The sequence below is a fragment of the Balaenoptera ricei genome, chromosome 6 (assembly GCF_028023285.1).
Source record: "Balaenoptera ricei isolate mBalRic1 chromosome 6, mBalRic1.hap2, whole genome shotgun sequence".
In the NCBI taxonomy this organism is placed as follows: domain Eukaryota; kingdom Metazoa; phylum Chordata; class Mammalia; order Artiodactyla; family Balaenopteridae; genus Balaenoptera; species Balaenoptera ricei.
The window spans coordinates 109,805,796-109,830,065 of NC_082644.1; the positions used below are offsets into that span (position 1 = coordinate 109,805,796).

Genomic DNA, 24,270 nt, shown 5'->3' on the forward strand with positions numbered 1-24,270 from the left:
GCCTTGATATTTATTTTTTTTTGCACTGATAATATTCCACCACCTGGATGTGCCACAGTTTATTGATCCATTCACCTACTAAAGGACACCTTAGTTACTTCCAATTTTTGGCAATTATGAATAAAGCTGCTATAAATATCTGTATGCAAGTTTTTGTGTGGACATAAAGTTTCAGATTTTTTGGGTAAACGCCAAGGAGTGCAATTGCTGGACCGTATGATAAAAGTATGTTTAGTTTTGTAAGAATCTGCCAAACTGTCTTCCAAAGTGGCTGTACCATTTTGCACTCTCACCAGCAGTGAATAAGAGCTCCTCTTGCTCCACATTTTCGCCAGCAGTTGGTGTTGTCAGTGTTTTGGATTTGGGTCATTCTAATAGATATGCAGTGGTATTTTAGCTATTTACTTATTCATTCAAAAAACATCATGTTTGGGACTTCCCTGCTGGTGCAGTGGTTAAGAATCCGCCTGCCAATGCAGGAGACACTGGTTCGATCCCTGGTCTGGGAAGATCCCACATGCCGCGGGGCAACTAAGCCCGTGCGCCACAACTACTGAGCCTGTGCTCTAGAGCCTGTGAGCCACAACTACTGAAGCCCGTGCGCCTAGAGCCCGTGCTCCGCAACAAGAGAAGCCACCGCAATGAGAAGCCCGCGCACCACAACAAAGAGTAGCCCCCGCTCGCTGCAACTAGAGAAAGGCCGCACGCAGCACCGAAGACCCAGCGCAGCAAAAAATAAAATTAAATAAATAAATTAAAACAAAACAAAACATCATGTTCGTGTCTTCTGTAAGCCAAGCTACACGCTATCTTGTGAAGCCATGGGGATGATAGAGAAGGGGAAGAAGGAGTAGTTGGTTGGCTTAACACAACTCATGCCACCCCCAGACTCATGCTCAGTGAATGTGGAATGAGTGTAATTTGCTGACCACACTAACGGCCAATTATGGTGTTTCGTGAGTAATAATAACTGGCACTTCTTTTTGCTTTTTGGTTGCTGCTTGGATTCCCTTTCGTTACTACAAAAATAAACTGTGCTTTTAATATTGGTCTCTGGAAACCCCAGCGTTGACAGTATTGATTCTTTAAATGGAGAGAATATATCGGAGCAATATAAAGAGGGACTTCAACCTGGCTCTGGGGCTGGTGGTCAGGAAATTCTTCCATACTCTGGAACCTTAAGAACAATCTATTGCACCCTGAAGCCTGGGAGACAATCCCAGGGGAAGGGAGGGGGCCTTTGTGAGGTTTAACATTGTTTAGAGATTAAAGCACTGCGGTTGGCTCTGTGCATTGTTATTTGAAAACAAACCAAACATCATACCTCCTAATAGTCCAAATCCACTCTTGGGAGGATTTATTGCTGCTGAGTACAAACAGTCCTCTCATGCCCCCGAGCGGAGAGCACATGGATTTCACCAGGATATGCGATTTACAGTTTAGTTCTGAGAAGCTGCAAGGAGATGGCAGAAACCACTGTGGAGCCGCCGGCAACGTTCTGTTCTTTTTGGAAACATCAGGATTAAATCAGTCAGCAGTGTGGCTGGCTTGTCCCCTCTCGTACCAAAGGATAAGGGGAGCTGAGCATCTGCTCCCGACTCATAACAGTACAGATTCTTCTAGTAAAAATGTCAAAACTCCGGTCACCCTTCTCAATTAGAGATGCCGCCTAGGCCCCTGGGATCAGCACATTCAGTGACATTAGGACTTGATCAGTACGGTGATGGCGATGGCTTCTGGGCTCTGGGTTGGAGGTCTCGGGAGAACGCTCAGATCTTCACTCAGATCATCCTGGGCCTTCACCTCTCTTTGTACAGGCGAGAGGTCAACTTTCCATGTGGCTTTTGGAAAAGGTACAGATGGGAAGCCCCATAGAGGGGGGGGGGGGGGCGGAGGCTAATAGGAAAAGTGAACTTTTAATTTTGTTTTGGAAAAAAAAAAAATCTTCAAAAGAACAAAATGGGTTATATTGTATTTTAAACTAAGATTACAGCTACTATGTTTTTTTTTAATTTTTGGCTGCATTGGGTCTTCGTTGCTGCGCACGGGCTTTCTCTAGTTGTGGCGAGCGGGGCCTACTCTTCGTTGTGGTGCACGGGCTTCTCATTGCAGTGGCTTCTCTTGTTGTGGAGCACGGGCTCTAGGCGCGTGGGCTTCAGTAGTTGCAGCACGCAGGCTCAGTAGTTGTGGCACGCAGGCCCTAGAGTGCATGGGCTTCAGTAGTTGTGGCACGTGGGCTCAGTAGTTCTGGCTCACGGGCTCTAGAGCTCAGGCTCAGTAGTTGTGGCGCACGGGCTTAGTTGTTCCGTGGCATGTGGGATCTCCCCAGACCCGGGATCAAAGCCAGGTCCCCTGCATTGGCAGGCAGATTCTCAACCACTGTGCCACCAGGGAAGTCCTGCTACTACTTTTAAGTAAGAATGATTGCAGTTTGGGGAGAAATGTTCTAAACAAGGAAATGGAAGCTGAAACACGAACCTATCCAACCTCTGGAAGAGGAAGTTCTGACCAGCCAAATCTCCTGGGGCCAAAGTCTCCAGGACGAATGGGGCAGGAAGCAGCCCAGGAACCCATGGAGGAGTGGTGAGCCATGCTGATGTGGAAAACCACCGCACTTAGGTCACTTCTCTCCCTGGTCCTTGGTCCGGGGTCTTGGGAGCGTAGGAGAAACAATGACGCCCATTCGGGCTGTCTAACAGCTGGCATTTTTGGAATTTCCAGAGAGAGCTGTGGAGATCAGGGCAGAGGCGGCTGTGGGCGTGCTGTAGACTCCGGGCTCAGTGGGTGCAGCAGACATTCTTACCTGCAACCGAGGCCCTCAATGAGGTGGGAAGTTGTCGACTCCCCGATCACTGTCTTGTTCTCAGCCTTTTGGGGCCTCAGCAGAAATGAACCTGAAATGGTCCTATTACTCCATTCTCCTGTCTAATAATTCAGACACGTCACAAACAGCCTCCGTAAGCCCAGGGGGCCCCTCGCCAACCTTCTGACAGCGGAACAAGAAAAAGTTAAAGTCAGTTTTATTGGCAACACCTACCTTCCGACAGCAAAAACCGTCAAGCCCACGGTAATTTTCTGTTTGGCATAATAATTTTCTAGGATAGCTCTGTTGTAGGTGCCTTCCCACACCACCGGCGCCTTCCATCCTGTCATGGTCACAACCTCTGGGCGTTTACTGGTGACAAAACAGAGTGCATGAATCAGTATGGCTTTTAAGGTTGGGCAGAGACAGTCTGAGGGAAAACGGGTCAGCCATGGCTTATGGTGACTGTCCTTGAATCCCGACTGTAGTTTAACCTCAAACAGTCGGCTGGTGGTATGACATTTGCATCATCTTCTGGGTGAGGGACAGGAGACCCTGGCCCAGGTGTCTCTGAGGGCTGCGTTGGGGGACCCTGTGGGGACCTTACCTGTACAACTCAAACCCTCTGTCCCCCCCCACCCTTCCTGCTTTCCTTGTCCTCATCTTCCTTCTAAATCTCTCCTGCTGTCTCCCCAGCCCCTTCCTAAGCTGCCAGTGGCATCTCTGGGTGTTCTTCATCCCTGTGGGTGCCATCTGACCCTGAGAAAGCCCTAGTGCTTGATGCAGGGGGACCAGAGAGTGCCATGAGAGCTGAAAGAGGAAGAAGCCGCTATTTCAATTTGCCTTTTGCTAGGAGGGGATCTCTGGGTTGGAACCTGGTTATAGGGCAAAAAGGGCCCCAGACTAAGGGGGTTCTGGTGTTTATCATTCATTTGACAAGCAAGGAGATGGTCACCCAGGAAAGAAGGGACCCTGCAGGCTGGGGCTCTTGCTCCGACCTCTCTCAGACCACGTGGCCTCTTGACTAAAGGCACAAAGCAGGGGGAGGTGGGAGGGCAGGATGTCCTCTGCACTCAGAACACTTGAAAGGGACTTGGCAAAGCCGACACAAACACCGGAAACAGAGCAACGACGACGAAACACCAAACTGGGAAGAGTAAATGCAGAAAGGCTGAGTAGCAGCTGGGGCCCAGCCCGAGGCGGGGTCGGGGGATGGGAGGGGATGGCGGAGACTCAGCTCCGACCCCCATTTGCTCTGGAAGTGACTGCACTTGCCTGTTGGGAAGTAGCAACTGAAACACAGTCATTTAGACTCAACCCCCAGGGGCGAAGCTGAGTTTTTCCAGTGAGGCTGGGCAAGGCTGGGTCACCCCCTGCTCGCCCCAACCCCCAGTAGAGTCTCACTCATGCCTCCTGTCCCTCTGTCCCCAAGTTCTGCACTCCTTTTCTGGAGCTGACTCAGCGCTCCCACCCCTGCCCTGTGCCCTGCTTCAGGGCTGCTTCCTTCCTCCCCACACAGTGAATCTCCTGCAGAGATGGCGAGGGACACTGCCAGGCTGCCCTCGCGGCCCTCCCCACCTTGTCTGGAGTCTCAAAGCCCACCCAGCTCTGCCCTCCCACCCGGGTCAGACCGCTGCACGGCTGCACAGGGCGAGCTGCTCTTGGTTTCCTTCCATCATGAAAGAAGCTATTTTGGACTCTGCACCAACCTGCGTGAGACACTTTCACATACACGTTCTCATGTAGTCCTTGCAAAAGCCCTGCCATGTATTATGTTCATGGTACAGATAAGAAAACCAAGGCTCAGAAAGGCTTGTTAACATGTCCGAGGCCAAACAGCTAATGATGTAACGAACACACACTGGACACTTCCTATGGGACCAGGCACAGTACCAAGGGCTTCACCCTTCAGAGGTAGGTGCTATTTTGAGTCCCATTTTATCAATGAGGAAACTGCAGCACGGAGCAGTTAAATAACTTGTCTGAGGTCACACAGCTAGTAAGGAGCCAAGCTGGGATTTGAGCCCAGATAACCTGACTCTGTAGTCTGTGCTCTGAACCACTATATCTATTGCTTCTTATATTGCATATTTATTTGCTAGGCTGATGAACTGGGGTTAAAACACAGGTTTGTCAGTCATTTCCACTCAACTTACTACTTCAGCATTTTTTATCAGTGCAGAATGAGAAATGATGAGTTTTTTTTGTTTTGTTTTTAGAAGCTTATGTGATGCTTTTAGTCACATAAAACTCCCAGCTTTGTTGAATGACTGGATTTCAAACCAACATACACACACACACACACACACACACACACACACACACACACACGGCTTATCATTCTATAACCAATGTTTCTGAACACAAACCCTCCCATGCATTGTCACCTCATCCATTGTCTGTCAAGGATCTCTTAGTTCTGTCCCAGCCCATCAGCTAAGCCATGCGTGAGCTGAACATTTGGCAAGCTGGTAATATTATTTTTAAGAAAAGGAAGAGAAAGAGGAAGAGAAAAAGGAGGAAAGGACGGTATTCTTATTTAATACTTCGGGGTACAGGGGCTGCCCTTGACTTTCATTCTCTCATTGAATCCTCACAACTACCTTCTAGAGCGGGTGCTGTCCTCACCCGTTTCACAAATAAAGAAAGCAGGGGTAGGCGAGAAGGAGAAGGGAACTACACCTTTAGCCATTTAATCAACAGGAGGGGCCAGACCAGGGCCCTCAGCCCCACCATGCACATCTGCTAAGTCTCTGCTCTGTGCCAGGCCCAGGGCTGAGCACGGAGATCAGAGGAATGAGACCCGTCCTACCCCTTGAGAGTCTCACAGTCCTGACAGGTGGTCAGCCTACCACATGCTCCTCCACTGCACGACCACTCAGTCTACACCTTCTAGAAAGACTGAGTCAAGACACCAGTGTCCAGTTTGTTTACTTGGCTGGGAAGAGTCCTTTGAGCAGGAAAAAAAAAAAAGCAGTAATATTAAAAATTAACGTTTCATTAAAAATTAAAATGTTCTATTTCCCAGCTGTTAATTATTAAATTCCACTGGCAATTCCAACATGTCAGCGACCCTGACTAGGAAGCCAGATGACAGGCTGAAAACGCAGGCCGTGGGGAGGAAGATGGGGTGGCAAGATGATCGAGATCAGCTTCCTGGATGAACCTCTGCTCAGACCCCACCCCGCCCAACCCTGAAAAAAAAAAGACAAGTGACAGCAGGCAAACCACACATGTGTAAGAGCAAAAGATGTCCAAGGTTACGAAGATGGGGCTCTAAAAGGAGGAAAAAGTACCAGGAAAGATGGGAAACTGCTCAAATGCCTTCTTTCCAAGCAGGGCACCCACTGTGTTACTTCAGCTTGTGGGGTTCCACCAGTACAGACTAAAGGTTTCCCACAAAATAAAAGGGCCTCCATAACCCAAACACACACCTAGCTAGGTAATTGGTAGCTTTTACATTTTATGTACTTATTTATGGGTACACTGTGGTCCCCAAGGGTGGGGAAGAGGAAGTGTTAAAGTTCTATGAATCATGCAGCAGTTCAAAACAGGTGTGGAATGCATACAATGTGTTATTTACTGTACTCCTTCCAGGCAGCAGCACGTAGACAAGAGCTGATGGTGACATGAACAAGGGTGGTGGCTGTGGGATGGCGAGAAGGAGATGATGTGGGAAGAATTTGGGGGGAAGAATTAACAGAACATGTAAATGAATTAGACTGTGGGATGGATGAAGGAAAGGATGAAGGAGGAATCAGAGAGGTCTCCTGGACTCTGGCTTGAGATGGGGAATGAGAAGAATGAGGGTGGGGTAGAATCAAGAACTCCATCTGGGTCACGTGAGACACACAGAGATGTCAGGCAGGCAGTCAGACACAAGCAGGGGATCAGGGAAAACCTTTGGACTAAAGATATAAATGTGGGTGTCATTCACCCATGGATGGTATCTAATGCCATGGAAATGGGTGAGAGCACATTGGAAGATGGTATAAAGAAATGAGATGAGGATACTGGACTCAGCCTCCAGAAACTAATATTTGATGGCTGGGAAGAGGGAGAGGCCCCAGTTAAGGAGACTGAGAAGGGAGATGGGAGAAGCAGGAGGAAAATTAAGAGGATGTGATGATACAGAGAGTAAGTGATACTGATGTAAAAATGTATACACAATATACTTAAGATGTTTCAGACAGTTTACAGAAAAGCATACATTTCTATAAATATATTTGTTTATTAATTCAATTGTTCATCTTTCATTCAGTTATGCAAGAAATATACTTTAGTTCCTGAGAAGGCTTAGATTTGGTGTCACTACAAATCAATATTCTTTAAATATCTGCTCGCCAGTTGTTTGGAGGAGAAACTGAGCCGTGCGTGGGGGAGAGTGGAGAGAGTGACAGCTGGTGGCTGTGAGCTGTTCCTCTTCTCTGACCCCAGTAATTCAGCCCCGGCCCCGCCTCCCAAGTCCCACTCCGCAAAGCACAAGTACCACAGTAAAAGCGTGCCGCCCTCCTTTGAAGGGAGCTTGGTGACCATCTCTAGCTCATCTAACTGGCCCTTGGTGTGGGGCACGGGGACAGGGGTGTCTCACCACCCCCCACACACACACATCTAAGGAGCTTGTCAAAGCTACAGTGCCTCCATAATCTTACATTTCCAGGAATGGTTTAGCATCTCATAGATGGCTACCCCATGTCATTGTCCAGCTCTTCAAATGACACATGGGAGGCCAAAATTCCCCATCCTTTCACACTGACATGGATCCCTTATCCCAAAACAATAAGAGAACTTGCCAGAACATGTTCAGTCTTTCCAGAGCCCAAGATCCCTCATGCTGGAATAGATACTACTCTCCCCTGGTCCTCCTCCTACCTCTACAGCCACTCCTGCTCCTTTTCAGAGTTCTCTTCCTCCACTGGCCCTTTAAATGCTGATGTCAGACATCCACCTGGTGGCCTCATCCAGGCCTGCAGATCCCATCGCCACCTGCACTCTGATGGCTCCTCTTCCTACATCTCTACTGCATATCTTCTGCCACACTTATGGGCACTGCTATAGACTATTGTGTCCCCCCAAAATTCATGTGTTGAAACCTAATCCCATACATGATGGTATTAGTGGATGGGGCTTTAGGGAGGTGATTAGGTCATGAGGGTGGAACCCTCATGAATAGAATTAGTGCCCTTAGAAAAGAGACCTCAGAGAGTTCCCTCTTCCCTTCTACCACGTGAGAAAACAATGAGAAGATGACCGTGTATACATTAGGAAGTGGGTCCTCATCAGACACCACATCTTCTGGGGACTTGATCTTGGACTTCCCAGCCTCCAGAACTGTACAAAATATATTTTTGTTGTTTATAAGCCATCCAGTCTATGGTATTTTGTTATAGCAGCCTGAATGACCAAGACAGGCACCCTGTGAATCTCTGTCCAGATGCCCCACAAGTACCTGAATCCACATACATCCCCAGTTGAGCTCATCGCCCCTCATGCCCCCACCACCACTCCTAGACCCTTTCCTGGTCAATGGCACCACCACCCACCAGTCTCTCAGGCCTCATGGTCATCCTGGACAGCTCCTACCTCCTTACCCCCAAACCGCATCCTTCTAAGTCAGGTTGATCACACCTCCTTACCAATCATGGCAAATACTAGTAGCATACCTAGTGCCCCTACAGGACTGTGAACTTCTTGAATATAACCATACTGATTGATTTCTACTGTCTCCTGTGCCTAATACAATGTCTAGTACAGAATTTTTGACCATGACTCATAGTGAGAAATACATCTTCTGTCACAAACACATATGCACATACACATATATACGGAAGCAAAAATTCCACTAAACAATACCTATCCTTACTTCATGTGATACCTTCTGATTTTCCATTTGATTTCGATTTTTTAAAAAGCTGTTATTAACCCATTCAGCTAATTTCTGAACACATTAATGGGTAGTGACCAGTGGTTTGAAAAACACCAGCTAGCATATCATAGGTGTCTGATAAACATTTGTTGTACGCTACAGAATGTGTGCATGGCCCTGTGAGATTCTGGATCATCACTGCCATGTTACAGATGAGTTAACCGAATCACAGAAGTTTCTTGCTCTGACTCTAGATTCTGCGGCTTTCCACAACACCCCGTGGCCTGTAAGAACACTTCCAGCCCCAGTATTTTGTGATTCATTTGCTGCCACTGCTGTCAGAATCACTGTCGTTGTTGCTCAAGCATTTAAGTCAAAATATCCAGCCTCTCAGTTTCTCATCTAATCTGTTTTCAAGGTCTAATAGATGCTAAGACTCTGTCTCCTCAGTCAGGAACGTTCTCCACGGCACTGTTGCCTATGCAGCCCCCCACCACTGCTGAGCTATGGATTTACTGGACTTGGGGCGATGCTTCTTTTCTTACTGTGGATTAAACCAGTCCGATAGCTGAAGCTCTTCTTCGTCCTCCTTTCTTTGCTCCTTTGCTTTGTCTATGTCTTCTTCTTCTTCGTGGTAACTGTGGGTCCTACGTACAAAGGGAAAACAAGCTGAGGAAGGCAGGGAGGGTGATCTAAGGCAGGGAGGGAAAACAAGCTGAGGAAGGCAGGAAGGTGAATGAGGATCCTGCAAAAACGGGTGCCAAGGCAGAGAACACGTGCACCAAGTGAATGTCTGGAGAAAGGTTCATGATACTAAACGTTTATTCATAAAGACGTACTTTTGATGCAAAGGTGCAGTACTCACCTTTCTTATTATCCTCCCAGGTCAGCACAGTGAGCAATTTAATGACCCAACAACCATCAGGCTATTTCAGGGGGAGGGAAACTTCATAAAACCGTCCTCATGAAAACATTTTAGCGTATGACAGTCTTTCCTGCAATCCCAAATTTAGCCTGAATTTCACTCATCCTCAAGTTAAATGGGAAAAACCAAAAACATGAAAACCAAACTTAACGTCCCAGTCCCAACCATGAAATAGAGTCCTTGTGTGCTTCCAATAGGCCAGAAAGACAAGTGACTGAGTTTATGGCTGTGAAACCACTTTTTTTTTTTAGTTTAAAGTTTTTTTTTTAACATCTTTACTGGAATGTAATTGCTTTACAATGGTGTGTTAGTTTCTGCTTTATAACAAAGTGAATCAGCTCTACATATACAAATATCCCCATATGAAACCATTTTATTTGGACTCTATAGCGTCGGGTGGATAAACAGATCATCGTCTGACCGCCTTACCCATTGTTAAACCAGCTCGGAAACCACCAGCCCTTCTGAATGCTGCTGTCACCAACTTCTGGGTTTCTAAGAAATGAAAAAGATGACAAACGTTTTTAGAAAATGAGGCAGTCCCAAACTGGGGGGTTTCCAAACACTTTTTATGGCAGGTCACTTAAAAAAAATTTTTTTCAAATCACTAATTCATAAAATGAACCGAAGCGACGCCGCTCTAGCTGAATGAGAGAGGATGGACCTGACACTCCCTGGATCTCCCCTCCCTTGGGCGTCCCCTGGCACTCAGCTCATCTAGGGAGCCCTAGCAGGGAGAGAAGGAGAGAAGAAGAATGACAAGATGTGGAGGTAACTAATACATAACTCTGGGTCCTGGATCTGCCACTTACTAGTTGTGTGACTGTGATCGGACATTTTCCCTCTCTGAAGCTTGATTTTCTCCTCTGAAAAGTTAGATGCTAATAATAACAACAACAATAATAAATCTACCATGAAGGTGGCTTTGAAGACTAAACAAAATAGCATATGTAAAAGAGCTTTCTAAGTTGAAAATTACTGTAGCAAGTCGGCGTCTTTCAAGAAAACAGTGCACGTTTCCAAGAATGATGTCTTTTGCTAAACGAGGAGAATTTGAGTTGCTACAAAGGTCAGCAGTGACAGACTCAGGAAATCTGAGGGTCTCTAAACCAGAAAGAAGCTCAGCAATCTGTAATCAGAACCACTTTCACCACGCACATGCTGAAGTGTCCACATTCACTGTGAGAGTCTCTCCAAGGTGGGCACCTTCCGGAGGAGGGAAAAGAGGGGGAAGCCAGGGGATACAATGCCCTTCGGTTGGACAAATAAGGTGGTGAGGCATGAATGGGTATAAATAATAAGAAACCTATTTTAAAGCCCATCTACTTTCAAGAAGTGCTTGAGATGGTTTATGATTAAGAAGATATGGTTACTTTTCTTTTCTTTTCCCCACTTGCATAAAATTAATAAATTTTCCAAAATTAAAAAAAAAAAAAAGGTATGGTTTCAATAAATAGGGAAACAATACAAGAATAAAGACAAAACTAAACAAACCAAACAAAAACAAAAGGAAACAGAGGAACATTTTAGTCACTCAGGTAGGTGTTTTCACATGACTTGGGTCATCTCAGCCACTCTGTGAGAATAAAAGTTTTACCTTTATTTTTATTTTATGGCTGAGATAGTGGTTGAGTGGGTTTGAGCAAATTGCCAAGATCCCATGGCATGTAAGCACAAAAGCCGGGATTTAACACCAGGGGAGAAATTATATCAGAAATGAAGGCCGAGGAAAGTACAAGTTAAGTTAAGCACAACACTTTGCTCTGAGCTTCTTGGCAACCAAGACAAAGACAGAAAAACGAAGGCTTACAGAGTCCTAACTGCCAATCTTCATCATCATCATCATCATCATCATCCTCCTCCTCCTCCTCCTCCTACACACACTAGTTCATTGGGAAACCCAAACTTTTTTCCTGATCCTTTGTCTCAACAAAATTTCTTGCAGGGGTCTTTATACAACGTGTAGTGGGTTGCATAATGGACAATACCTACCCTGATTATTTTTATGAGCAAGGCAGGAATGTCCTCCAGACAACACTACTTAAAGAGATAGACAGTTGATGAGAAGCAAGAACAAAACAAGAGTCATGGCTCTGTAAAGGCAAGACTAGGGGGCTGGAGGAGTACAGGCCAGACCCCTGGGACCCCTCCCTTCCACCTGTGACCAGAGCTGCATCACCACCTGCCATGTTAAGAATGGACTGTAGGGGTGCCAGAGTGGACATGGGAGGCATCCCATAGATATCTAGAATTCAAAGCACTTACTTTGACTGGTTTATCCAGAACAAAGAGGCTTCTGGGCTAAAAGCAAATGAGAAATAAAAACATATCACGTTACTTTTAATTTGGAGAAAACCATTATCATTGAAGCCCTGGGCTGAGTTGAGAGCTTGGGTTTTGTCTACTCCCAGGTTTCCACCTTCCTTTGAGATAGAACCAATGATATCAAGGGACTTCAGTCACTTCTGGATTACTCAGAACAAGGGGCGGGAAGAAGGTCTCTGGAGAATCTCAAATCTCAGTTAAAAAAAAAAAAGGTGGCAGCTCTCCATTGTCCAGGGTGGCTTTGCTGAGGGAGAGGCTCCACAGACAGGTCCCCTCCTGCCACCTGCTCAGGAATCACCCAGGATTATCTTAAAACCAATGACTGCACAGCTAGCACACCACCAGCTCAGAGCCTTCTACAGAGCAGCCTCAAAGGGCATTTCTTTAGCTAACGAAGGCAGTGAGACCATCTGAAGGCACCTACAAGACTGGACCAGCGACTATATGACTCCTCTAGGGGCCCACCTCCCTTCATTCAACAAATACTTGCTGACAGTGTGTTACATGCCAAGTGCTGGGGATATGGTATTGGCTGAGACAGACACAGTCCCTATGCGTCCTTGTGATGCAGACAAGCTAGTGGGGAGAGCAGAAAAAAAAAGCATAAGTAACCAGGAGCACTTAACAGGAAGACCTGGAAGGCTTCCCAGAGGAGGGGATAATGTTTTAGCTGAGTTCTGAAGGATAAATAGGAGTCCAGGGGAAGAGGAACTGGGAAGAGTGTCCCTAACAGAGACAAAAATATGCAAAGGCCCTGAGAAAGGAAGGAGGCATTTAACTGTGCAAGGAAATAAACAGAGAAGTAGCCAGAGGTCCCCTCGCTGAGGCCTGCTGGGGATTTTGCCCTTGAAGAGTTTTAGGCAGGAGACGAATAGGGTCCTATCTGTAGGCCTTGTGAGAGTAGATATGGGTGACTAGTCATGAGGTGCTGGCAGTGGTCCAGGCCCAGGTCAAGGCAGCCAAGGAGATGGAGGGAGAGGAGTGCACTGACTTGAGAGACATCTGGGGGGTAAAGGGACAGGACTTGTAGTACTAGATTCCTCCATTGTTTTGTGCACGGAAGCTGTGCCCAATGGCTAAACCTTACTTGCTCACTTCTCCTCCCTGTGAACAAAAGGGAGAGAGCCTGGTAGAAAGAGTTCTGGACCTGGGCTCAGGCACATGCCCTGGCTCAGCGCCTTTCTGGCCCCAGCTGCCCTCATCTCTGAAAAAAATAAATGATTAATATTTGTTTCAGACTCTGCCTTCTGCCCCTGCTGGAAGTCCACATCTCCTGGTAGGAGTAAAATGCATGCCCTCTTTCCACCTATGGTTTCCCCTCTGAGCTCAGTACTTGTGGACCAAGCTCTAACATCCCTTGTTTCTAAATCTGTTTATTGATCTGACAATATTCATAATAGCTAATACTTGGCCAGGGACTGTTCTAAGCAATTGACATGCATTAGCTCATTAAATCCTCACAACAATCAGTGAAGGAGGTTCTATTCTTCCTCAGAGGCACCGACACATTAAGTGGTTTTGTTCAAGGTCATACTGCTAGGAGAAGAAACAGTATTTGAACCTGGGGAATCTGACTCCACGCCCTAGAAGAGGAGGAAGGGAGAGGGGACAGGAGAGGGCGGGCCCACTGCAACTCAGCACTCAGACCCCCACCTGGCACTCAGGGCGTCGATTTGTAGATTCAGATTCGCCACCTTGTCCCAACTTTTTAATTTGCCATCTTGCCCTTTGCACCCTCCTCTCCCAGAAGCCTTCGACATCTCAGGTCACAGCAACACCCACGCCGCAGTGTATGGTGTTGGACACATATTCATCCTTCAAGGCACAGCTCAAATGCCACCTCTTCTGTGCCTTCCTTGGTACAATCATAGCACAGTGCCTGGCACATAGTAGGTGCTCAATAAATATCTGTAAATGAAGGCAAAAAAAATAGATCCCTCTCTAAGCCAAACATAATCTTTGTCTTCTTGAACTCTCATGGTCCCTTTTCTCTCCCTCTGATGTCCTTCCTCCACTTCACATTGTTGGTTATTTTTTTTAAAATTTAACTTTATCTAGGCTTTTGGTTTGATTTTCTAAATTTAACTTTAAAAAAATTATTTAGTTATTTATCGCTGCGTTGGGTCTTTGTTGCTGCGCACGGGCTTTCTCTAGTTGTGTCGAGCAGGGGCTACTCTTCGTCGCATTGCATGGGCTTCTCATTGCAGTGGCTTCTCTTGCTGTGGAGCACAGGCTCTAGGTGCGCGGGCTTCAGTAGTTGTTGCACGCGGGCTCAGCAGTTGTGGCTCACGGGCTCTGGAGCACAGGCTCAGTAGTTGTGGTGCACAGGCTTAGTTGCTCCACGGCATGTGGGATCTTCCCGGACCAGGGATCGAACCCGTGTCCCCTGCATTTGCATGCGGATTCTTAACCACTGTACCACCAGGGAAGTCCCACATTTTTGGTTTATTGGTGTGTATGTCTGCTTGCCCCATCCAAAGCATAACCCCTTGAGGGTAGGAATTCTCCTTGGCTCACACTGTATCCCTCACAGCACTCGGCATGAACAACTAGCTCAAGAAGGAGCCCCAGACGATGAAATCAGATCTGAGTTCCAGTTAGAACTTGGACATAAATTCACTGTTAAGTCATTTCACCTATTTGGTCTCTGTTTTGTCACTTGAAAAATGGGAACTCTCAACTAAAGGAAGGGTTGTATCGTGGGTCGAGAATGGGCTGCAATCAGACAGCTCCGGACCTAAATCTTCCTGAAAATGTGATCTGGAACATTCACATTTAACATTGTGGAGACTCAGTGTTCCTCATCTGGAAATGCTGACTAATACTTACTTGCAGGCCTATTTTAAGAACTGGAGGGAATGCACAGTGCAGTTCCTGGCACCTGCAAATGCTCAATAACTAGTAGCTGCTATCGTCAAAATCACCCTCACTATCATTACTTTATTATAACTTTTAAAGTTTCTTCCATCTCTAAAATTCTAAGAATTTTTTTTTATCCAGCCTCAAATCAAACTTTCTTTCAGGATGCTCTACTGACAACAGTTCTCTTTCCTGATCAGTTGATGTGTTCAATTGAGTTATTTTACAACCCTTTTTAGCTACAGTGCTGCCCACCTGTCTAAGGTTGGTGCCCTCAGCTCACCTCAGATCATCACATGGCCAATTCACAGGGTGGCAAAGAATCTGCTGCCTTTTAAACCTCTTGCAGACGTTCAAATAGATTCCTCACATTGAAGAATTATGTGGCCGCAGTCTGGGTGCCAGACTATGGCCCTGAAGAGCAGCCAGAACCTGCTCCCGTTACTGTGCAGAGAAGAGTGTGCCCAGCACTGCAAAACAACCCTCTTTATGGGAGGCCAGTGCCAACATGCACATTTGGGCCTTTGGCTCCCATAATTTAATTTTGTGAAGTACCCAAAATATGGAAGTATGACTCTGGCTGCAATTCAAAACACCAAGGTTATCCAACCAAGCGTTCAGAGCTTGAAGGTTACCTACACAAGCATCTCAATTCAGGGGAGGAACCCAAAGGGTGCTTGCTCGTCTGTTGGATTCTTCCAACTGCTAGAGCTCTTCCTTCTATTATTTGTCAAAATCCCCTGTCCTATTCTGCCCTCTGAGCAGATGATGAGGATGGCGGTAATGATGATGATGATAATGGTGATAGCAGCTAGCATTTACTGAGTGTGTTGCCCTAAGTGCTTTATACACAATAACTTATTTAATCCAACAACCCTATGAAGCAGGTACTACTGTCAAGCCCATTTAAAAAAGAAAAAAATCCAGGTTTACTAAAGCTTTTACAGGTATACAAACTGGTCTGCTCCACAAATACACTCACCAAGACAGGGAGAACAGCCCCCTATTCATCAGTCATTTCTTTTTTTTAATTTAACTTATTATTTTATATTGGAGTATAGTTGATTAACAATGTTGTGATAGTTTCAGGTGTACAGCACAGTGATTCAGTTATACATATACGTGTATCTATTGTTTTACAAATTCTTTTTCCATTTAGGTTGTTACATAATATTGAGCAGAGTTCCCTGTGCTATACAGTAGGTCCTTGTTGGTTATCCATTTTAAATACAGCAGTGTGTACATGTCAATCCCAAACTCCCTAACTATCCCTCCCCCCACCCTTCTCCCTGGTAACCATAAGTTTGTTCTCCCATTTTTAAAGATAGGGAAACTGAGGAACAGAGTGGCTGAGTAACTTGCCCAAAGTCACAGAGGAGGTAAGTGGTGGCACAGGACCAGCCCCAGGCAGCCTAGCTCCAGACTCCAGCAAGGATATTTCCTCAGCTCTCAAGTATCTAAGGAAGCCCCAGGGTCCCTGCATCCAACACTGAGTCATCTTCTCTTTGGACTAAGTACCCACAGTTTCAATTCGAAAGACCTGATTTATAGACCCCCTTCAGCAGGGTCACTCTCTAGCTTGTCTTGTTTTTCTTAAAATGAGTTGTTCAGAATGAAACAGGATAACACTCCAGAAGCGGTTAGATCTATGCAGCACCCCGGGGAATAACAGCTCTGGAGTCTAGAGAATCCTCCTTCTACTGATGTACCTGAAGGTGCAGTTCCTTTATAAGTGGCCAAGACTGTCCTGCTGGCTCATCAAATCTTAGAATTTAAGAATTGAAAGAGACATTCTAATGTTCATCCAGGCCATCATCTTGAACTTGGGAGGCTTCTAAGACACTTCACCATGAAAATATCAATGGTGACGAGACAGCTCTCCTGGCCCAGAATTGTAAGGTGGCCTTTTTGAAAGAAAGGCTGAGCTGCACCAATGCCTCTTAAGTCAAAACCATCGTGCATTTTTGTAGCCACTTGTGGAGACTCCTTTGTCAGAGGCCTCTGCAGCTGGAAACTCCGAGGCACTGGTAGTTTCCAAAAACACAGAAGCAGCTCAAATATTTGGGGTGAATCCACTGATGAACTTGAAAACTCAGAAATATTTAATTCATTTTGCTTTCCAGGGTTAAAAGAAAGACAAAATACCCAAAAGTTTTAGCCAGGCACAAATGAATCACCAGCAATTCAGAGTGTATTTTACACCAAAGTCAACAACCTTGAGTTGTTCCTTTAAACTCTGCAAATATTTTAGGACTGCAAAAATCAGGGTGGATTTCTCATGGAATTCCTGTCTGAAATTTCTTAAGATAATTTCCATATCTGGTCATATAAATAATTTAATATGATATTTTGCTCTTAATATGACCTTACTGTTTCTGGCTCTAGCCTACCCAGAACCGCAAAGGTATAAAAATCAAGACATTAGGAACATGGCAAGAAGGAAGATAATTAATTACTTAGAAGGTGCATGAAGATCTAATGATTTTAAAGACAGTCTAGGGCTCAGGGATACAGGAAGGATGGAATCCCTTCTTTATGGTGTCAGTTAATCCTAATTTTAATTCAACCTGCTGACTTGGCTGATACCTGGAGATTAGAGGAGACTTTCATTAACATCGCTTTATCATGTTTCATAATTACCTGTTGATATATTCCCAAAACACAACAATTACAGTTGAGACAACCAGCATTGACAGAATCACTTTTCCTTTGACATTCATTATTTTCTCCTGGGAAAAGAAAAGAAGAGGGGGAAAAATAGATTAAATATTGAGAATGGGATATGGTTTTTAAGAAATGCTTCTACCCATATCCTTTCTAAAAGGAAAAGTTGATGAATATTTAACGAGAGCTAAGGAGCATGTTCTACCCTAAACTGCATAGGCCTGTGATGGCAAATTAGCCAGTTCAATGAATTGACGGGGCTGCTTGGGTTGGGAAGGACGCTAAGGCCACTTTGAGGCTCAGAGGGAAAGTATCCTTATTGATCACAAGGTTCACCATGGATGTGGGAGAGTGGGGGGTTGTTTGTTTATTTATTTATTTACTTATTTTTATTGTAGTATAGTTGCTTTACAATGATGTGTTAGTTTCTGCTGTACAGCAAAGTGAATCAGTTATATGTATACATATATCCCCTCTTTTTTGGATTTCCTTCCCATTTAGGTCACCACAGAGCATTGAGTAGAGTTCCCTGTGCTATACAGTAGGTTCTCATTAGTTATACATAGTAGTGTATATGTGTCAATCCCAATCTCCCACTTCATCCCATCCCCCCTTCCCCCCTTGGTAACCGTAAGTTTTTTCCCTACATCTGTGACTCTATTTCTGCTTTGCAAATAAGTTCATCCGTACCATTTTTCTTGAGTGAGGGTCTAGCTAATGTTTCCCATGGACGCCAGCTGCCTCTGACTCAGATCGCCCCAACTCTTGGCATGTGATTTCGGGGAACCATCCATTCCTGAGCTCTGCTGCCCTTGATATACTGCCTATATGCCCATCCTTAGAGGGCAAAACACCCTGGTCCTTTACAATCTAGACTCAACCACTTCCCAGACAGCTTTTCTCCACCACACCCACACAGTCGACACACAGTAGGTATATAAATATTTCTTGAGTGCTGCATGAAATTGTGATTGAAGGGGGAAGGGGTGATGGGTGGGGAATAACGGTTTGGGAAGTACCTTAATTTGGGTAGTCCGGGAAGGCCTCACTGGGGAGGTGATTTTAAAGCTTCCCACGGGATGAAGATAGGATGGAAAAGGATGAAAAGTGCCATGAGAAAGGGTGAGAATATTTCGGAAACAGCATCTATACCAGGCTGACCGAGAAAAAGCTTCTTGTGTTTGGAATAAAACAAAAACAAAAAACCTGGACAAGAAAAAAGTAGTGAAGTTGTCCCACCTGAGCGGCTGGAACGAGGGCGGGGTGGTGGTAGGAGGCAGTCAGAGGGTGGGCAGGGGCAGTCAGAGCCTGGAAAGGCATGGAAAGTGGGTGGGGACCCACCAAAGCATCTGAAGCTGAAGAATCACTTCATCCAACTTCATTCAGAGAGATCCATCTGGGCGCTGGGTATGCAGAAAGGATAAAAGGACAAGGGCAGACTATTTTAATGGCCACAAAGAGGAGGTGGCCTGGCTCAAAGGGTAGCTTCATTCAAAATATACTTTGGAGACACAACTGATAGAATTTGGCTGGTAATTTAGTCATCAGGGATGAGGGAAGAAACAAGGTTTCTGCTTAAGCAGGTGGGTTGTAGCATTTCCTCAAATGGGTTGGAGGAGGAACGGGCTTGCAGGACAAGGATCATGAATTGCCTTTTGGATGTGTGTATTTCGAGGCGTGTGTGAACACCTGAATGGAGACGAGTAGGCAAGTGGACTTCCGAGTCTGAAGTTCATGGGAGAGATGTGGGCGGGCCGTGGCGTTGGAGGAGCTGTCCACGGACCCAGGACAGTATTTAACGTGAAGGGAATGAATTCGATTACCAAGGAGAGAATGTAGAGGGAAAAGAAGGAAGGAGGGCCCTGGGCTGAAGCTTGAAGATGCCGACCCTTAGAGGTAGGATAGAGGAGGGGGCGAGAAGGAGAGGACCAGGAGGTGGAGAAAACACAGGAGTGGACATGTGGGAGCCAATGTCATCGCCTTTGTGAAGCCACTTCCCACCTCCACCCTGACCACCGGCGAAGCCCCCTTTCTCTCCTCCAGCTCCCCCATCACTTTATTTACGTTGCTGTACACATCACCTTGGGAGGCGGCTCATGTGGTAACGTCCACATTTGGCTCTGTCTCCCCTAATCATTCGTTTGAGCTTCCTGAGGGCCGAAAGGATGTTTCTTCTTTTTTTTTTTTTTTGGCCGCACTACGTGGCACGTGGGGTCTTAGTTCCCTGACCAGGGATGGAACCCATGTCCCCTGCATTGGAAGCATGGAATCTTAAACACTGGACGGGCAGGCAAGTCCCAGGAAGGATGTCTTCTTATTCAACCCTGAATCCCCAGTGCCCCACAGACAGCAGAGGGGGCTGTCAATAAATGTCTGGTGAGCGCACGAAATAAAATGAGAATGGCACTGAGATGTGTCCTTTCAGGGGACAGGTTATTCTCCAATTCTTTTCAAAGAGCGTTCTGAGATGATTCCCGGCTTGGATCTCACATGCTCCATCACCTTTATTATTAAATCCAGTTAAAGAAGAAAAAGTATGGGATCAGCCATGACACTCTATTCCTTCTTGCTTAGAAAGTGCGTTGTTTGGAAATGGAAAAGCCAGGGCTGAACTCAAAGTCATAACTCAACCTCCAGCATTCAGATACAACTGTGATCGGTGGTGTTCCAGAGACCGTGAGAAGATGAGTCTGCTGGGTCACAGGGAAACCTCGGTCTCAAGCTTCTTCCCTGTGAATACGTCGTGAGCTGGCACAGACAGCCCGGGCCCACAGCAAAGTTACGAAATGCAGAGGGCTGCATGCAACTCGGCCCCGCTGCTGGAAAAAGCCACGTGATTTCTATGTCAACAGCATTAGCGTTGAGTGCAAGGAAAGGCCTGGGTGTGGAAGCAAACAGATCTGGATCGAGACTGTGGCCATCTCTCTCTGCCACTGTCTTCACTCGCAGAGAAGTGTGGATGGTGATAGAACACAGGAGCTTGGGAATGAGGCGGGGATTTGAGACACATGAAAATGGGTGACTCCGAACATGTAAGCATCTTTTCAGACCCTCACCCAACTCCAAGTTCTGAAAACCAAAACCTGTTTATAATTCAATTGGCATCCAGGCCCTAACTGACATGAGGCTATTTATAATCTTTATCCCACTTAGTGAGACTGTTTAAATGTTTCTTTGCATACATATTGATGTATTTTTTTATGTGCTTGCTGCTGCTGCACTGGGAGCATTACATAATAGGATAAATACTCTGCATCTAAAAAATTCTGAGTTCCAACATATCTGGCCCTAGGGATTCAGAAAAGGGATGGTGGACCTGTAATGGGTCACGTTAGATGGGTTTCCTCGTCTTTAAAATGGGGTTAAAAATGATGACTGTAAGAGTTGGCATCCATAAAATATTTAGCATTGTGCCTGGCACCATATAAATGCTCAAAAAATGCTAGTTCTTATTACTGGTATCCATAAAACAGGCTGTTGGGAGGATCCAATGAAGATAGCACAGTGCCTGGTAGTTAGCAAGAGCTCAAAACACATTCGAGAGAAAAGAATAGGGTTTTGGAATAAGAACATGTTAAACAATAAAGTGCAAACTGATGCAAATTAGGGACTCTATAAAGATTTATCCATCTGTTCTGTGCTGCAGCCTGATTAAGAGCTCCTTGGCAATGCCAGGAGACTGATTTTCTTTGATCAAGCCCAGGCCATCCGAAGCTTTATCAACCCCACCTGCTGAGGATCAAACGCAAATTTTCTCCTGGTGTAAGAAACATTAAATGGAGAAACGCACAAGCTCTCATGGCAGAGAACATTGAGAGCCTGATATAAAATCAGACACACCCCCTAATCCCCTCTCCAAATGCAGCTGTTTGATTTTTTAATTTCAGAAATTAGCCTCAGAGGCAACTCTTGAAGCCCATTTCTTTCTGGACTCTATAAATGACTTGAATCTGCTTACTTTTTGCTGTGGCCAAGCATCACTCTTGTTGGAAACTTACAGTTGGAAGCTGTGCAAATGAGCCAATCTCACATCCTTTAGCAAAGCACTGGAAATGGGTGTATACACGCTTCCTGGAATCTGGAACCCAAGTCTCTGGGGACAGAAGGGTTGGCAGGGTGGCCAGCGGGTCTTTTAAAACATTTTTATTTTTCTCTCTGGATAAAATGAGGCATTTGGCAGCCAATGCGACCTAAAAGCCCTTCGCTGATGTGTTTGTCTCTCAGAATTTTCAAAACTGTGTCATTCTGAAGATTCGTGGTTGACTATCTTACCCACCAAGTAGGAAAGTTGGGGTTGCTTCCAAATATCCCATTCAAGGGGTTGAGCACAGAATTAAGACCTACGGAGTACTAACACCCTGCCTTATATGGGCGAGTGTAACTAGCTGAGTCACCTGGACCCCACCCCTCAGAGGATCATGTGAGCCCAGCCAGGCCCAGTCCCACCTGAGCCCTCCCAGCATCTCCCAGGCCCTCTTGTCATGGTGTTTGCGATTTCCCTCTGAATCCATACCACCACCAACACGGGCTGCTCCTGGGCCACTCCCAGAACTCAGCCCCTGCAACGGTTTCCACAGGAAACCGTCCCCACTCCTGGAACAGGTGCAGACTGTGCTAAAAACCTGGGTGCATTTCGCAAGGCAGAGTCACGCTGTAAGCCTGTCGTTCCTCCGCCGTCCTTGCCCCCTCCCCCCGCCTCCTTTTCCGCTTCTGTTTGCCTGGAGTGTCAGACGTTTCCATGTGGCCCATAAATTAATTCTTCCACACAGAATGATACACACGCCCACAACTTCAGAGAATCTCATAGTTTCACCCCAACTGATCTAAGTCAAGGTATTCCTTTCAAACAGAATTCCTCTCTGAAAGGAATTCTAGTGGCCCTTGTTTTCTCCATCCCATGTCAGGGGAAAAGGTGAGCATCTCAGCTGAATCACAGAGCACTCAGAAGCCCTGGAAAAGCCATTATCTTGGGAGAGAATGGGAACAGCAGCGGCAGAGGAAACCAAACCTTCCTGCAGGCTGAAGAATCTTCCTCTCTGCCCGTGATTCTTCCCCCTGCCCCTGGAACCCACAAGTGTTGCAAACAAAACAAAGCAGCTAAGGGGGTGGGGAGAGGGCTCAGGAGCTGACTGGGTATTAGTCACTCTGCACAAAACTCCTATCTTTAATCTTCCACATCCTCCATTGTAACATTTAGATCCAGCATTCCAGGCAGAAATTAGGCCGGCACTAAGAATGTGCAGCCCTATATGCACAACCCCGGGCAAGTTCTCTGGCTCTGAGCCTCTATTTACACAGACAAAATGGAGCTTCAAACACCCTCTAGGGTTCTTGAAAGCACAAAAGGAGACATGTTTCCACAGCACATTGTGCCTGGTGGTCAGTAAATGCTCCACAAATGGCAGCGGTAACAAGGATGATGCTTTTTTAGGGGAGAGATTCAGAAATGCGTGGCTCTGAGGGCAGAGCTGTGGTTCCCTCTGAGAGGAGTCTTAGCCCTCCAGGGCAGCACCACACAGAAGAGTCAAGCGAGAGCCCTCCACGCCACGCTGTGACTGCTGTGACAGTAGCTCGGCTCCCCACCGCCCCCCAGCTCAGGGTCCCGCTGCGCATCGCCTTTGCCCCCATGGCTCGCCATGGGCAGGGAAGAAAGGGGAGGCTCAAACGTCACCCCAGCTCCCACACAGAGCGGCTTTGTGAACCAGGGTCACGGGTTCCTCTGGCCTCAGTCTCCCCATCCTTGAAACAAGTCCTGTGGACTTAACTTTCCATGACAGGCTTTCCTGATTGACCTAGGACCTGGATGAGAAATCAGCCACAGGGCTGGAAGTCCCATTTTATGAGGACAAGTTCACTCAGCCACATGGAGCTCGTCTTGCTGCAATGGCCCGCGGATTCCTGGAAGTAACGATCAAGAGAGAGGATGGCCAACCAACTCATGTTGAGCCCACAGGCCAACTGATCCAGAAGCTTATGAAACCTCTGAGTCAGGACCCCCGGCAAGATTGGGCCTGCTCTCCCACTGGGGTGGAGAGTGGGGAAGGCCCAAATGCTGCCCCGAGGCGAGGCGCTGCTCCTGCCTGGGGGAATCGCTCCAGCCTGGGTGCCTGTCCCAGGGCTGCAGGTGGGGCCTGAATACTGACCCCACCCCCTGCAGACCTACCTGGGTCCCAGTAACAACCTGCCCCAGGTAGGCCTTGCTGAGCTCCCAGGAGCCTCCCACTTTGATCCACAAGAGAAGGAGGTGAACTAGCTGCTGCTCTGCTCCCTGCTCAGGGGTCCCAGTGATCCAGACCTCACAGCCACCTGGTACCCACACCCCCGTCCCGCCATCCAGGATCGAAGAGCTGACTTCTTCAGAGATCTGGCTGGAGCCGCCTGAGCAGGAAACTGCCAAAAGATTCACAGCCGTGGCATCACCGATAACAAGTTGTAAAGCTGAAAGAAACTTCTAAACTCGCAGTTATAAAAAGCAACCATTGACTAACCATGCTAGAGGCAAAACTGATTTGTCTTCCTTTTGTCTCTATTAAAAATGATACTACAAAATCAGCAGACAAAGAGGCGATCCAGGAGTATGCAGCCAAAATATGACAGGTGCATCAGACAGGTGCATCAGACATATAATCATTTTTATATTACTTTCACATTTTATTAGGATGTTTTCTGGATTTTGTCCTATGTAGAGTATTTGTCAGTTTTTGTTATTTGTTGGGATGTCTCCTCACATACTAAATAGTTTTCCATAACCATGGGTTTCACATCCACGGATTCAACTAACCACGGATCGAAAATGTTAAAAAACAAAAAATTCCAGAAAGTTCCAAA

The 24,270-nt window shown here is 46.4% G+C and overlaps 1 protein-coding gene across 3 annotated transcripts in view; it reads right to left on the reverse strand.

The window, feature by feature from the left end:
- The window catches only part of GGTA1 (glycoprotein alpha-galactosyltransferase 1 (inactive)), a 63,317-nt gene that overhangs the window by 4,272 nt on the left and 34,775 nt on the right, over positions 1 to 24,270 (reverse strand). For 2 of the 3 annotated variants that reach the window (XM_059925520.1, XM_059925519.1), the window contains exons 3-7: positions 17,419 to 17,507; positions 11,860 to 11,895; positions 10,024 to 10,089; positions 9,215 to 9,316; positions 3,038 to 3,175 (exon numbers count right to left, since the gene is read on the reverse strand). In XM_059925520.1, the coding sequence (XP_059781503.1) occupies positions 3,038 to 3,175; positions 9,215 to 9,316; positions 10,024 to 10,089; positions 11,860 to 11,895; positions 17,419 to 17,498 (422 nt within the window). In that variant the 5' untranslated portion in view covers positions 17,499 to 17,507. The remainder of the gene's footprint in view (positions 1 to 3,037; positions 3,176 to 9,214; positions 9,317 to 10,023; positions 10,090 to 11,859; positions 11,896 to 17,418; positions 17,508 to 24,270) is intronic. The other variant, XM_059925521.1, reaches the window with a different exon arrangement.